The 16,240-nt window shown below is 32.6% G+C and overlaps 1 protein-coding gene across 2 annotated transcripts; it reads left to right on the top strand.

Annotated features, from left to right (window-relative positions):
* Positions 1–10,245: 10,245 nt before the first annotated feature.
* On the top strand, positions 10,246–15,785 carry LOC135587983 (uncharacterized). 2 transcript variants are annotated; one of them, XM_065079882.1, is made up of 4 exons: positions 10,246–10,571; positions 12,258–14,711; positions 15,243–15,296; positions 15,395–15,785. In XM_065079882.1, the coding sequence occupies exons 2-4, from the start codon at positions 12,269–12,271 to the stop codon at positions 15,460–15,462; spliced, it is 2,565 nt and encodes an 854-aa protein (XP_064935954.1). In that variant the 5' UTR covers positions 10,246–10,571; positions 12,258–12,268; the 3' UTR covers positions 15,463–15,785. The 2 variants fall into 2 exon arrangements, with proteins under 2 accessions (XP_064935954.1, XP_064935953.1); XM_065079881.1 differs by having other exon boundaries at positions 10,248–10,571; positions 12,225–14,711.
* Positions 15,786–16,240: the final 455 nt, after the last annotated feature.

The following is a 16,240-nucleotide window of genomic DNA, read 5'->3' on the forward strand; positions in this document are numbered from 1 at the left end:
CGATCCCCCTGTGGTGGCATTAAATACTACCTCGAACGACTTCGGATTTCATATCTCGACACAGACAGCAGTAATATAACATCTCGCATCAGTACTGGCCATGACGTGGGGGCGATGATTAGTATCAAAGTAAACCCCTGTTCCCTGTCACTGAAAAAGGTCAACTGACCACTTTGTTGCCGCTGATGGGGCACACTTTTTATTACTGATGTGGCGCTCTATTATTGGCTTCTATATGCGGGCCGCACTTGGGTGATGGCAAATGGGAATTAGCCGGGTGGGATGAAACGTATCCGTATAAGGCTTATTATTATAGTATTTTGAGAAATAGCAAAAATTAGAATATATAATTACATCAATACCCCTGCAAACTGAGACATGACTTGCAATGATATCCCTCAAATACGAAATTATATTATTATTTTTTGGCAAACATATTCCTCTCATAAGTATGCATTATTTCATGACACATAAAACGGTTAAAGCCAACTGACTAAACAATTAAAAAACCTTTAGAATAATATATTGATGTATCATTTTAAATGACTTATATTCTATTCTAATATGTGCCCTTAGTTATTATATTCATGATTATATGTGAATTTAGATGTCAATACTTCCGTATATTAAACCTTTTTGCACTGAAATATTTTTTTTACTTTTATTTCATCATAAATAAATAATATATGCCTAGTATATTAAATACCTGAATATCCTCTAATAATTTAATAAATAGAAAATAAATGACTTTTAAGAGTCAACTATTCTGCAGAATTATATTAGACAGCCTGTTCATTATAACACTCTTTATTGTTGCTCTAAAAGTCAATTATGCTTTTGTTACAAAATGTGTATGACATGTTGCTATATTAGAATCATGTATTGCTGGGTGAAACAGAGAGTGGCATTTGGGTTAGGCTTCATGTCACTTTCCATGTACATAACATCTATGTGGCATGAACTGTCCTCCTTTCTCATCAATACGTGTCTCGACGCCCAATTCCTGTGTCTAAAATTTTTTTTCTTCTAATTTTATTGATTTTTCAAATAACTTTATTTATGAGATTCTCTTAAATCTTTTTTACACTATTATTATTTTTAATAATTTATCAAAAAATCTCTAATATTAAATTTTTACATCCTATAATTGATTTAATTTCGATAACTCGATTATAACACAAGTTTAGTTTGTTTAAGTATGATATATTTGGGTTAAATATACGATCGTGACTAAATTGTAACACGAATTTAACTCTTTGAATTTTCATTAAACATATTTAAACTTCTCTTGAACTATTATAATAAGATACTAATATTATTTTTTATTTTTATTATTATTTTTTTTATTAATTTAGGATGATTAAATTTTAAAATATCATATATTTATATTGAATCTATAATCAAGTATAACTCGAGTATAATTTGAATTAATTTTTATTGAACTAATTCAAATTTTTTTGGAACTATTAGCACGTGATTCTGAGATATATAATATCATATTTTTAAATTTCTTATGAGTTTAGGGTGATTAAATTTTTAAATAAAGTATTTTTGTGTTAAATATTTAATCAAGTTTAACTCGAGTTATTTTTCAATAAACCAATCCACTTATTTTTTTTATCAATTAGAATAATTAAAATTTTTAAATAGAGTATTAGCTCATAAATAGTTTCATTGTAAGTCTACAATGAATCTATAATAAATGGTATACTACACAGTATTACCATCCTTGGGTAGTATACCATTACCATCCTTGGGTAGTATACCATTCGATGTATGAATGATATGATTGTCACATGGGTGATACCATTATCCGTTTAAGGAATTATTTTATTAAATATATGATTAAGTGTAACTCGAGTTAATTTTTATAAAATTAATTCAAACTTCTTTAAAGGACATATTTCTAATTTATGATGGATCAAGGATAATTTTATATAAAAGTTAATATATTTTTAAATATATTATATGAATAAATGTAATTCAAGGATAACTTGACTATAACAATTTTTATAAGTTATTTAGGATAATTTTATATAAAAAAATATTTTTTAGGATAACTTGAGTTTTTTAGTTTTATTATAATTTAAGATAGTTTTATATATAAATTAATATATTTTTAAATATATTCTTTGAATTGATGTAACTCAAGCTAATCCATATAATCTGTTAAGAGGAGGAGGGGAGGGAGGGAGTAGTGGAGGAGGAGGAGGAGACCGAGGTGGATGAGGAGGAAGACAATTGGAAGGAGTCAAAGGGGAAGCAGGAGGAAGACTAGGGGGAGGGTGAGGAGACATTGAAGTGAGAGGAGGTAGTGATAGAGGTAGAGTGAGAAGAAGAGGCACTAGAGTGGGAGGAGATTATATTGGTGGAGGAAGAGGCAGTGTGAAAGTGAAGGATAATTTGAAAAAATCAAAAGGTAATCTAGGGTTCAATTAAATCAAATTGAATAGTTAAGGTATAATTGAACTGATCTAATTCAGTTCATCTAAAAAAATCAATTCAGTTCTAAAACAAATATTTTTTTTATGATTTCATTAAGGATATTTTAGTCAAAGCCTAAACAAAGACATGACTTAGTAAAACCGGGTGTCATTTGATAAAAGCTGATTATTAAATTTTTTTGATAAATTATTTAAATTTTTTAATATTATCATTATTATTGCATACATCATAAATTATAATATTTTTATTGGTAGAGTATCGTCTATCTTATAGGAGGTGATCTGACACCGTTAAATCACTATCGTATCAAGAGTGTGAAGTATTCCTCTCTAATTGATATTATAATTGGGTAATTTCAAATTATACTATCATAGTAGTTCATCTCGCTACTTAGCATCCACATTATTTATTTGGTTGAAAAGTAAAAAGTATTAACAATAAGATAAGTAAATTATAATATTTGAGTTATTGTGTAACTCGGAGAGGATCATCTATTCTAAGAATAAGCTTTTCCAATGAATTTAGTGTTTCCCACACATTATTTCTGTTGTAATTTACCAGATCAATTCTTTAGCTCTCTCTCCTCCTCTTTTGTTTGGCCATGATAAAAGCGAGAGATTTTGGAATGTTTGTCTTTGGATTTCTACATCAGGATTGCCCCTTTGTCATTTATTTAGTTGAATCGCTTCCTAGATTGCACTACATTAGTTAAAGCTATATCCTTAACCAATTCTTATTTAGCGATTTTGCTATTTGTACTTTGACCAGTTAGGTGTTTTTTCATCTATTTTCAGGTATCTTTTCATTTTTGTTCTTCGATTTGTTATTTGTGATTTTTATTTGGTTTTTACTAAAATTAATCACCCAAAAGGTTGTATTGGTAGGCTTAACATATCCATATATATATATATTTTATATTATTTTAGATATCCTTACAGTTTATGATTATATACCCAAAGATAATAATACCATTTTATAATGATGGCATCAATTTTTTATAATTTTAAAATATTATGTGAACATTAGATATGTCAATATTTAATCTAAAGGTGAAATAGAGAAAATATCAATAGTTCAATATTTATTAAAAATTTTAAAATATTAATATTATATTATTTTTTATTATTATAGTGATAATTTTTATTATATTATTATGCCTCTAGTATTCATATATATATATATTAGATTAAATTACTATAAATAGCTTGAGTATACATAATTTACATTAAGTACGATAGACCGTATTTGAATTTGTTAGAAGAATCACATACTTAACTGTTAAAAATTTTATGAAATAAATAATGAAAAAATAATAATTAGGAAAGGACTATTTAGGTTTAGCTTTATGATAATTATTAATAATATTTATATTTTATTACTATATATAACTTGAGTATTGAAATTTGTAAGCTAGCACATTACATATCAGTATTATAACATTTGAGAAATTTATGACATATTATTGAAATGATTGACAAAGTTGTAAGGCTCAATAATATTATACATGGTGAGCCCTTCTAAAAAGATAAATAAAATTTAAATAAGTTTATTAATATATATATATTTAGAAAGAATTAAGATTAAAATAAGAAAGGTCTCATGATATTCTAATTACTATCCGATGAGTGGATAATAATAAAAATAAAATATTATTCACCAAATAAATTAGTTAAGTTTATAAAGGCCAAACTCATAAAAGAAAAATCTTTATAGTACAATACTATTTCTATGACAAAAAAAATTCATATGAAAAAGGACTATAAAATTTGCTTTCAAAGAGAAATATATAAGTTAGAACTTTATTTGTTTTAAATTAAATATAAAAGAAGTCTCTTTTAATATTTAGTAGATTATACTTGGTGGTTTAACTCATATTACTAATAATAGGTATGGTTTCATTTTAACTCGAAAAAGCCAAAGAAACTGGAAGGTTTATTGTTATAAGAAATTATCTTAAGTGATAGATATAGTTACTTATTACCAATGTTTAAAGATTATTGATATAATGATGATGCATGTTATGTTTCTGCGTATCGAATTTTAATTTTCTTATATAGAATTGTAAAAATATTATCCCTTTTTTATGATCACAAACTCAATATATTTATGATTCAATAAAAGTTGATTATAAAATTATATATAATGGTTTGTACATAATTAATATGAATATTGAGTTTATAACCCTATTTGAAATGAAATAAAATTTCATGAATTTCTTAAGATTTATATATACTTACATCATTCCATGTTGTATTTACTATTGTGTAGAGAAAGAAAATTTATTATATTTATAGATAATATATCGAAATTCATATAATATCACAGGTTATTGACACCCTTAGGTATATATAAATAAATTTTAGAGATAATTAGATAGAAATATTAATTTTATGGATGAGGATCAAGATCTTTTTAATAGATTCTTATAGAATATTAAATCAGTGGGAGTGATAATATCAAATTGAACATTGGAGAGATACATGTTGATGCTCCATTTATCATTTCCTATTAAGAGGTTATTATTTCTCAAATAACTAAACAACTTAATGAAGATAAATAATAAAATAATATTGATAAACTCCTATATGACGTGATATCACTATTGATGAGTTTGTAGAATTACCAAAATTGATAGTCTTGATAAAATCTTAAAGGGAAAGAAGATCTATCAATTTTTTATGATTATGTGATATATATATATATATATATATATATGAGAACTATGGCATAATAAATGAAAAGATTTTTTATTATTTTTAGAGAGTGACGATTCTAAAAAGAAATGTGATATAATGAAACAAGAATTAAAATTAATGTACAAAAGTGATTTTTGAAAAATCATCGAGTTGTCAAATAATTATAAAAGAATTAATTTTAAATTAGTATTTAAGACTAAATATGATTTAAAGGTCAATATTATATGATATAAAACTAGACTTGTGATCAAAAACTTATAAAAGCTTATAAAAAAAAATATCGATCATAGTGAGATTTTCTTTAATTTTTAAATAGATTCATCAATAATCATCATAACATTAGTGGCTTATTATGATATTGAATTTCATATGAATATGAAAATAAATTTGTTGAATAAAAATTTAGATGATAAAATTTATATAAAACAACCTAAAGGATTCATAGAAAATGAAAAAGAAATTTGGCTTACAACCTAAGAAATCCATTTGTAACATTAAATAAGCTTATAAACAATAGTATGTATAGTACTATGATATTATTTTTTATATTTATATAAAATACTATTAATCAATGTTTCTATTTAAAGGTTAATGAGAGTAAGGTTAATGAGATCAAGATATTTTTCACTAACAATTTTAAGATAATTGATATGAACAAGATAACATATTATTGATATTTAGATATTTAGAAACATATCTTAATAATTATCAAAATTATCTCAGAAAGAGTATATTAATCATATCTTGAAGAGATTTAGTATGTAGCTTTATTCAGCTAGTGATATATCTATTACCATAAGTAAAAAAATTTGTTAAAACTAGTGTCTTAAGAATGAGGTGGAAAAGATTTAAATAAAATATACTTCATATATATACATCGTTGAAAGTCTATTATGCTTAAGCCTATATTAGACCAAATATTAGTTTTCAGTAAAAAATGTTAGGTAGATATAAAGTTACCCATAAATGGAATATCAAAAGATTATAAATAAAATAATAAAATATCTACAAAAGATAAAAGAATTATATACTTACATACGAGGGATCAAATTAACTTAAAATGATGGGATTTTTATATGTTGATTCAATAAACTACCTAAATAGTAGGAAGTCTACTATACGATATATATATATATATATAGCTAGAGAGGTAATTTTCAAGAATAGTATAATGTAAATTATATTAAAAATAGAAGTGGATTTTAAGCCATACTTTGAGGGTTACTAATCAAACTTTGTAACTATAAAATTTTATCTTATGACTCGGTATAGTTAGACTTAATTGTCAAGTCATTGAAAATATATTTTGATATATCATAATAATTTTTTGCTCTAAAAATGATAAGTACTTTGTTAGTTGTATATATTATGATATAAAGTAGAAAAAATCTAGAATTAACTAATATCAATTGAGAATCTGAGATTCACTATATTAATTTTTGATCCATTTACTAAGGTATTACAACCTAAGATATATATATATATATAATTAAAATTATTTATTTTTAATGGACATCATAAATAATATTATATATAATTAAAATTATTATTTTTGCTATCCTATTTGTATTTATATATGTACATATTACGAAATATGATAATATGATTATTTTAATAAAATAAATTACAAGAGTCAGATTACATTGGGAAAAACTAATAGTATTGTGGTACATGCAGTATATATTAATGATATCTAATTTTTATGACTTACATTTTTAGTAAGACTTAATGTAGTATTATTAGATTTATTGAATTTATTGGTTTGTTTTATAAAATTTATAGCCACATGTAACACGATTCTCAAAAATTTTAAAATCTAATTAAAAAACATTTTAAAATAAGATTTTATTTTATTTATTATGATTTTATTTTTTTATATCTTATCAATTAATGGATAAGGTGGGAGAATGTTAGTAGCTCTATTTAATTGAATAAGATATATTATAGTTCTGATTGAATTTTGATTAAGATTATCGGTCAATAAAAAAAATCTAATTGTGATAGAATTTTTTATGAGGGATGATCGGTAATTTTTTATCTTAGATTTTCCGCTCTTATCTTTAAAAGATATGATTTCCTAAAGACTAATTATAAATTAATTTATAGTAATCATATAAAAGATAGAAAGAGAGGAGAAGACACGTCTAGTTCCTCTTATAAATTGCTTCCTTCATGTCAGACAATAATCCGTTTATAGATCAAAAGAAGGATATTCTAAACAACATCGAGTGATCGATATCTTAAATTTAACTTATTATTGTTTGATTTAAAATTATTATTTTTTATATAATATTAGTATGATTATAGTTCTTATGTTTCCAGTAATAAATGAAGCTAGACTTTTAGGTTCAATCAAAGAATACAATGCTAGTTTAAATTCTCCCTTTTTATTTTTAATTTATGTCAATATACCCTATCCTTGTTACATGTTAGGTGATCAAATGATCCGTGCCCTTTTTAGAACTTAATGATTACACTTAGGTCTTCTAATCAGTATTTGGCCGAATGTCATCTGCCAAGATCTGCCACCACCTGATCATTATCCACTTCAACTCATCGATGGATTTCACAACCAATATATCTAGATATGTGTGTCCCTATTACCTCTTTCAAACCCTGTACAAAGCAAGCAGCTGGAATAAGGACATATGTCAATACTTGCTGAATCCCCACCTCAGCCCTCATGTAAGCATGAAAGCAAAACCTGACTCATCCTGTTGGAGATTGATACGTTCATCCAGGATATATAGACCATGTTACGTCCTTGGTTTTACATGTTGTGAGTCCATCAATGGTTATTAGTGTTGAAGAGATGGTCGATCGAACTGTTTAGATGACCAACCTCTTGTTTCTTTACATGCAGTGTAAGTTATCTGTGAAATATCCTTTTCTAGATGATTTTATTATTTTATGCTGCATATATTTGTCCTGCACAGAGGTTTTATGTATTTAAATATAAATATAAATATAAATACACATATTCATTTGTATATATATAGTTTTGTCTACTTGTTTTGATAAGGCATTTGTGTCGAGTGTAGGTTATGCAACATATTGATGCTGCACTGTTGTCACACCCAATTAGGAAGCAGTTGATGCTTATTTTTCGAGTGATAGAGGACATTGGCATGTTCTTAAGGGCATATTTACTATGATCATAGGATCATATATCATGTATGGACCAGTGTTAGGTGATGAAGAAGACATTGCATTTTAGGGACAAGTTTATTCCCAATCACATCTTGAAGAAACAAAAACCATCTTAGAGAATTTAATGCTACATGATCATTTCTCTTTTTATATGTTCTGAGCATGCCATCAATGCCATCTTGCAATCTTAGGGATCCTTAATGCTGCAAGATCATGTTTTCTTTACGCTAGTTAAAGTTCCATGAATAATGGATCCATGATTACGTGAGTCACTCTCAGTCTCAGTCCTCTCTCTTCGACAGAGAACAAAGGGAGAAAAAGGAAAGGAAAAGACAAGCCATAAGGAATCACAGATCATTTTCCACTTTGTCCTCCTTTTTTTCTCGCACATTTAATTGGGAGTGCTGTGGACGCAAAGACTTCCTTTCATTTCCCCCACCTGCATGTCTTCTTGCATTTAAACTTATCAGTACCCTATTTAAGAGAATATTCTGCTGCCATGCAAGATCAAATGACCTGCTAATTCTCTGCAAGCAAGTCCAAACATTTCAGTGCCTAACTGATGCCCCTTATATCACTAAAGGAATCACTGATGGCAACCTGAAACTGGTGTAATAGTCTCACTGATGTCCAAAACAAGAGTCTCATGTGCTCCTTGGGAATCAACTACATTAACTAATGTTGGATTCTGTGGATGATCCATGAAACATTATTCTATGTAGGTCAACTAGTCACAGTACTCTTCATCACTTTATTCTACGTAGTCCATGCAAAAATGTGATGTAGTCAGAATAGAAGATGGAGTTTCAATCCAGACTGAGGTGGAAGTATCCATTAGGATCTCCCAAGATGCCAGGAATTGGGATTCTTTTCCAGTAATAATATTGTAAATCAAAACATCCTAATTTAAATTAATTTTATGTTATTTTCATGGAACAAAATTGTATTGCCTAATAAAATTTCATTTAGAGCAAACATCAATTTTTTATTTTCCTGAAAAATGCTTCCGAGACCACAAGAGAGCTGTGATCGCGGTGCTTTATTTAAAGCAGATCGAGCCGTCCACACCGCTTTCACGTGGTGATCGAATCCGACCACGTGATGCCGCTGCTGATCCCCACTTCTTGCAAACAGAGGCATGCGGCCGGAAAACGTTTCCCGTCGCGGCTCGGGAAACGATTCCGGTTGTCGGGCAAGCGTTTTCCCATTTCCGAACGCAAATCCGGAAGCCCCCATGACCCCTTCCGTGGCCTTCCGGTCTTGCCCGGGCTGTCATTGGCAGTAACTGGTGGGCTCATGAGTCCTTCTCATCGGGGTACGCCTCAGGGTACTCGTTACATCGATCGCTTGGAGTTTCGTGCGTCGTACCATGGACCCCACTGATCGCACGGCTCTGATTGCTTTGCCGCTCGAGATTTGACAAACCGTGAACAGGTCCAAACATAGGAGCTCGTGAAGCAAGCCTCGGATTTCCCGACGCGTGTCAGCAGATGGCGAAGTTACATTTATGGCCCTCGTCGGGTAAGCTTGCATGGTTGATGTGATGATAATTTTATGATTGATGGCCATGCGCAGGCATCGGTAGGCATCAGTGTCCCATCCATCTACGTCATCAAAACATCATCACCGAATCCACTATTTATATAAATATATTCCATATAATTCTCACTATTCTTTAGGATAAGTTTATAAATAATCGAAATCTAAGTAAAAATTGATGATGGATTCTTTGCTCAATCTCACGAATATACGGAACTAAACCCAAATCATACAATCATCGTTGCCAGTGGTTGTCTGCTGTTCTCCTCGGTGATTGCAGACAGCAGTTGTCATCCTCTGTATCCTAATTTGCTTAGACCAAACTTGGCGCAGCTATCGATGAACAGAAGAAGCTCATTATGATCTAATTAGTCCAATTCTTTCTCTGTGGCTCGTTCGCCACAAGCAAGATGGCATTTTTAAGGTCTCTGTCTTCATAATGTTATAGATGAGAGACCAAAGGGCATAGCTTTAAAGTCATTTTCTCAAATAGCTTGCGGGCACCGCTCCACAACCAACCGTCGCTTTCGCGTGACGGCGACGTCTCGGTAGAAAACAAAGGAAGAATTCCCGTTATTTATGGCACGTTTAAATGCCAGAGGCAGACGCTGCAAATATAGCCAAGGTCGGTGGCGACTGCGCCGATCGATTGTTCTGTAGGCATGTTGCGCTCTTGAGTGGGTGTGCTTCGCTTCACTCTCTCGCTTCGCGGTGTGCGGTCGAGCCGTTAGGGTTGCTCAGGTTGGATCTCTTAATCGCGTGCTTCTTGAACTCTAATTTTGTGTCGTCGCTTTTGGGTTTTTCTCGTTGGAGTGTGCCTTACTGGGATTGACGTCGGTGTTGGTGTTCAAGATTCGATCTCGGGCTGTCCTTTCGGCTGAATTAGGCAATACGTTGTAGATCTTGGGGCTTTCTTTTGTTTTATCTGATTCTTGGCTCAAAGGTTAGGGTGTTTGTCTCACACTTGCGCATTTAGGTTGGCTTGGATACCTGCAATGGTGTTTTAGATCATGTTGAGCCTGAATCTTTCTGTTTGAAATTAAAGAAGGATTTTTATTTGTATTAGACAACATTTCTCCTTTTCTTTTCATAACTGCAAATTTGTGTGATCAGGGGATCGGTGATCCGACACATTTTGGAAGTCCATTTTGTTGGTCTTTTGACACAGTGCTTCTTTCGTAGTGTATATTTGGTTGATTTATTTATTTATAATTGAAGTGAGAAATAGATGTGCCTTTTTAGTTCGGGCAGAAGAGGAAAAAAAAGAAGCTTGATTACACTGCAAAGAGAGAATCTTAATTACGTTTCAAGATCCTGCTTGTTTCACATACTATGTTTCATTTTTCTTCTCTTTCGTGATTCTTTGGTTATTATTGTAATTTTATAGCTGAATTAATGACCATATGCTTCTTCCTATATTTTTTTCTCAAAGGATAATAAGGAACTAAACTAATGTGCTCTGTCTCTTGACTGATTTCTGGACATAAAATCTTTTTAGGTCTGAAGTTCCAGCTTATGCTTGATCATGCTTTTTGCTTCACATTGTTGTTGAGATGAAGTTGTAGTTGCAGTTTCCACTCGGCTTTCTTTAGGATAAGAAACTTGAACAGCAATGGATAATTCATGGGAACAACCGCTGGAATCGACATTGATAATAATCGTAGAGGGCCTTGGATATTAGCCTTTTCTTTTAATTCATTAAAGAAACCAAATCAAATTTAGGATGCTCTGAAACCTTATATGGTTAATTGCTGCGAGCAATGGAATTGAGACTCATGGTCCTAAAAGAAGAGTTAGTGACTTATTTCAATCGAGCTGCAGGTGTCACTTTATCTGTCAAACAGATAGCTGACTTAGCAGCATTTTGATGTGAGAGATTCGAGGTACGTTGTCAAAGATTTACCACAGAACATATCCTGATACCATCTAGGCATAGAACAGGAACATCATGGTCACTAACGAATATTCTTCTTGACCTTTCCAGCCTGTGATTTGCCTAAATAACTAATTTTGCTTTCGTTAGATCTGAATTTCTGAAAATTAACCATGTGTTTTATGTTCTAAAGCCATAGATACATCAGAATATCTTGGCACTATACCTCTTGATACTCTTGTCTACTACCCATATTCTTTCAACAAGTACTCCAGACATTGATGACCTAAAATTTTCATATTCTTCTCAAGTCTGCATCTGTCATATTTCAGTTCTAGCAGATTCAAGAAGCAGTTCTGTGAGGTCAAAGCACTACATATCGATCCCTTTTTTCTTATTAATCATCATTCTCTTCTCAACTTTAGCTATAATTTTGGTACTTTTTGCAGCTTTACTTGTGTTATCTGTTTGTTATTCTCCCTGAGGTTTTGTAATTCTATCTCTTTGTTTCTTGGGTTCAGGAATCCTTTGTTAAAATACTTGTCATTGATCAGAAGTACAACCGATGGAATCCTCAATGATTTCGAATCACACAAGGAAAGACTCTGAGGATACTACAATAGAGTTTGGTAAAGCAACAAACTCTATTAACATTGGCATCTCACCAGTCAAAATTGCACATGTCGAGCGGCAGAGCTCAACAGAAAGTGAGGAGTCCTCTGAGTCTAGTGATGAAGTTCAGGCAATTACTGAAAGAAGTCGACCTATTATAAGATCTGCAACTCCTAGAAGATCTGCTTCTCCCATGCGACGAGTACAAATAGGAAGATCTGGATCTCGCAGGTCTACTGCACTGACTATTAAGAGTCTCAATTACTTTCCTACGAGGGAAAGAATTGCCTCCAACAGGGATGAAGATGAAAACAGCAGCAGGGATGAAATGACAGAGCAGCCAACTAAGAAACCTGAGAACACGGTAAGAAGGATGAGTGTCCAAGAGGCAATTAATCTCTTTGAAAGCAAACAGAAAGATCAAAATTTGGATGTCCAGAAAAGAAGAGCTTTAGGAGAAGTCTCCAGTAGTACCAATAAACCTGTCTTAAGAAGATGGAGTGTTGGAATGAGTGAATCTCTAACTCGTTCTCAGGAAAATGCTTCCGAGTCCACATCACAAGACACTAGTGCCAATTTGGTTCTTGGGGTTGGAGATAATAAATTGACTGACGTGAAGGTGGAGTCTGATATTCCTTCAGGTAATTTTAGTGCAACTGAATCTGAGATTGTTCAGATTGTTAAATCTCCACACTTAGAGAAGGATAGTTCTCCTGGGCTAGTAATATCTGGAGCTCAAGAAACTGATGACAGAGTAGCTGCCTCAGCTGAGTCGAGTAGAAGGAAAGAAGAGGAGCTTAATCAAATGCTAATGAATATGATGGAGAGAAGGCCTGGCAATTACCGAGGCACTAATGGTGGTTGTGGTGGATCTCTGTCTGTCTCGAATGAGCAGAGAGGCGATTTTTATAGTCAGTATAAGGAGAAAAGGGATGAGAAACTTAGAGCAGAAAACGTCAATAAGCATCCGGTGATGGAAACACAACTTAAGGTGTTACAAGAAACCCTTAAACAAAGCAAAGCAGTTATGGTCTCAAAATCTGGAGTCTCTACCAGAAAACTTGACTGGTCCGGTAATTCCCAACAACCCCGAAGAAATTCATCTCCACCGGTGTTACACAAGAAAGAAGATTCAAAAGCAACAGCAACCAGAAAATCTTTGCCAAAAACATCATCTTTGCCAACTACACATGCTTCATGGTCATCTGGAACTTCCCTGAAGGCAAGTGGAGTCCAACAAGCTAAAACTTCTCCTAGAGTGACTTCTGCTAATGCCAATCTGAGCCGCCGGAAGTCACAGCCCACAGCTTCTCCGACCCCACCAAGCTCCAAAACTGAAAGGATATTACATCAACCAAAAGGTAAGTTGGAAGCCAAAACTGATGTCAAGCCAACTTTAGTAGTTCAAGGAGAAAAGAAGCAGAAAACAACACCAAGAATCCACAAAACTCTGAAAGCCAATGCTCCATTACCTCCTGAAGATGATTCTGGTACAGTGACAGCAAAGCCAAGTTTCTACAACAAGGTCACGAAGAAGAGTAGTGTTGTTCCTTTGGAGGCTAAACCCTTCTTGAAAAAAGGCACTAGAACTAGGCCTGGTGTTGGTCCCATGATAACGAAGACCAAAGTTGCTCAGTCTGATGCTTCATCAAAGATAAGTGACACTATTAATCAAGCTGAAGTAAAGGAGCCTATACTTAAGATCACTGAATCAACTGCTAAGGTAGTGGAGGTTGACCTTTCTCAACAAGCAAATGATGTTGATGCAGATTTAGATACTTTGCAATATAATGATTTAAGTGTTGGAAAAGCAGAAACTCTAGATCAAAGTTTAGCTGAAGTGGATAATGGCTTGAAAAACTCTGTAGAACCTCCTGTTGCTGAGATCCAACCTGATGAGAGTATAGGCATCTCATCAGCTGCTTGGGTGGAAGTGGAATGTGAGGAGGTTTCCACTGGAAATGGCACTATTTTATCTGAAGCCTCTGTCTCCACCATGTTTGCACCACTGCCACTATCAAGCCCACGTGTCCGACATTCATTATCCCAAATGCTTCAAGCTGATAGCAACGAACCAGAGGTCATCGAGTGGGGAAATGCTGAGAACCCTCCTGCAATGATCTATCACAAAGATGCACCCAAAGGATTGAAAAGGCTATTAAAGTTTGGTCGTAAGAGTAAGGGAGAGGCAAATGTGACTGGTTGGGCCAGCCCATCTGTCTTCTCGGAAGGAGACGATGATACAGAATATTCCAAGAATTTGGATACGATAAGAAAAACTGCCCTTCAACCCAAAAGCTATGACCAGCAGAAAACCATGCCTGATGAAAGCTTGTGTGATGGAAATTCAAGTAAGAGGGCAGTTGAGTATCATGGAGTTCATGATGTCTTATCAGGTACAACAACAACAACACTCCTAATTACTGTGACCATCAAGTTATTTTAGTTGGCCATAGCCATCTCCAGAAAAGTTAAAAATATGGTATTTATAGATTATTCCTCAGGATGTTAGAAAGAACAAATTGCAGCATGCAGCACTAAACATTAATGTTGTTACATGGTATTCTAACTATGAGAATAAATAATTAAGCATTGGTCTATTGAAGAAACAGATCATATGTTTTTTAATCAAGTGAACTGATGCAAAACTTATAGCTCCATGCATCATCCTGGGAACACTGAATAAGCAAACATTTTAAGCATTTTGCTACACCTATTTGATCAATCTTGCTGCTCAATTTATTTGATTAGTCTGTTCAGTGGATACTGCCAGTTAATGATGCATGCTAACCCCAAGTAGTTATGTCTTCCGATGAGGCACGGCCTAGTAAATCCAACTATGTGGTGTGCTTTATTATTATTATTGTACGTATGCTTTGTGAATGCTTGTGCAGCTCTATGAAACGATAGCAATTATATTTCTTCAGGTTCTGACAAGTTTCAGGAATGCCATGTTTCATCAGCAGCTACCTCGACTAAGGGTAAAATTTCGATACAACAAATTCATTTGTCAATGTTCCTAAATTAAATGTTTCCTTCAGTTTTGTGAGCTCTTAACAATATTTGCCACTACTTTCAGCAACCAGGTCATTCTTCTCTCTCTCGACATTTAGGAGCAACAAATCAGGTGAAACAAAGTCTCGATAGTTCACAAAGCTACCAGTGATATAGCGCCTGTCAGTGTCTCACCCTGTTCAACCACAGAGAGGCAAGCTTTGGTTCGAGGAATACATATGCACATTCACCTATGATAAGGAGGGTCAATGTTGTTTTGTTGTGTCTTTTCCTCTCTTCTTTAGTGTTTTCATCTTCCAGGTAGGTGATATTGTGCATATGAACAATCTTAGAGCAGAATTAATATGCTCAGGAATAATGTGACTAATGTAATGTCTTGTTGCAACAAACTCTTATATTGTATATCTCTGGATATTTGCCTCTGCCTGATCAATGAACAGCTGAAATTGTTGAAACTTTGATGATTCGTATTTCTTGGTTAGCCCATATTTCTTTCATTTACACCATGAAATAAGCTTAATGTAGTGCAAATTGATAGTACGAGGGGTTGGTCTCTGCTACTGCTCTCTCTTAGGCATACATACATTTATCCAAGAAAACCTTCAGCTGCTGCTCATGTGAAGGCAGGTGCATTTTGGAACTGTAGACAATTGTGATTGATACATTGTGCAATGTTCAAGTCAGCCAATCCATGGAAGAGAGAAGAAGAGATCGCAGCCATAAGGCTTAAACTCGATACACTGCTTGGGTTATGTATAGAATTTAAATAGCCAAAAGTAATAATCTCAAAGGCTCACAGAGAGGTAAGCAATGGGTTTGATGGGCTGGTAGGATATCTGATGCTTAGGAATATGGGTAAAGGAATGGATTGGGAATGATGGCTAAAGGATGAGCAGAATTGAAGAAAGGT

The sequence above is a fragment of the Musa acuminata genome, chromosome BXJ1-8 (genome assembly GCF_036884655.1).
Source record: "Musa acuminata AAA Group cultivar baxijiao chromosome BXJ1-8, Cavendish_Baxijiao_AAA, whole genome shotgun sequence".
In the NCBI taxonomy this organism is placed as follows: Eukaryota; Viridiplantae; Streptophyta; class Magnoliopsida; order Zingiberales; family Musaceae; genus Musa; species Musa acuminata.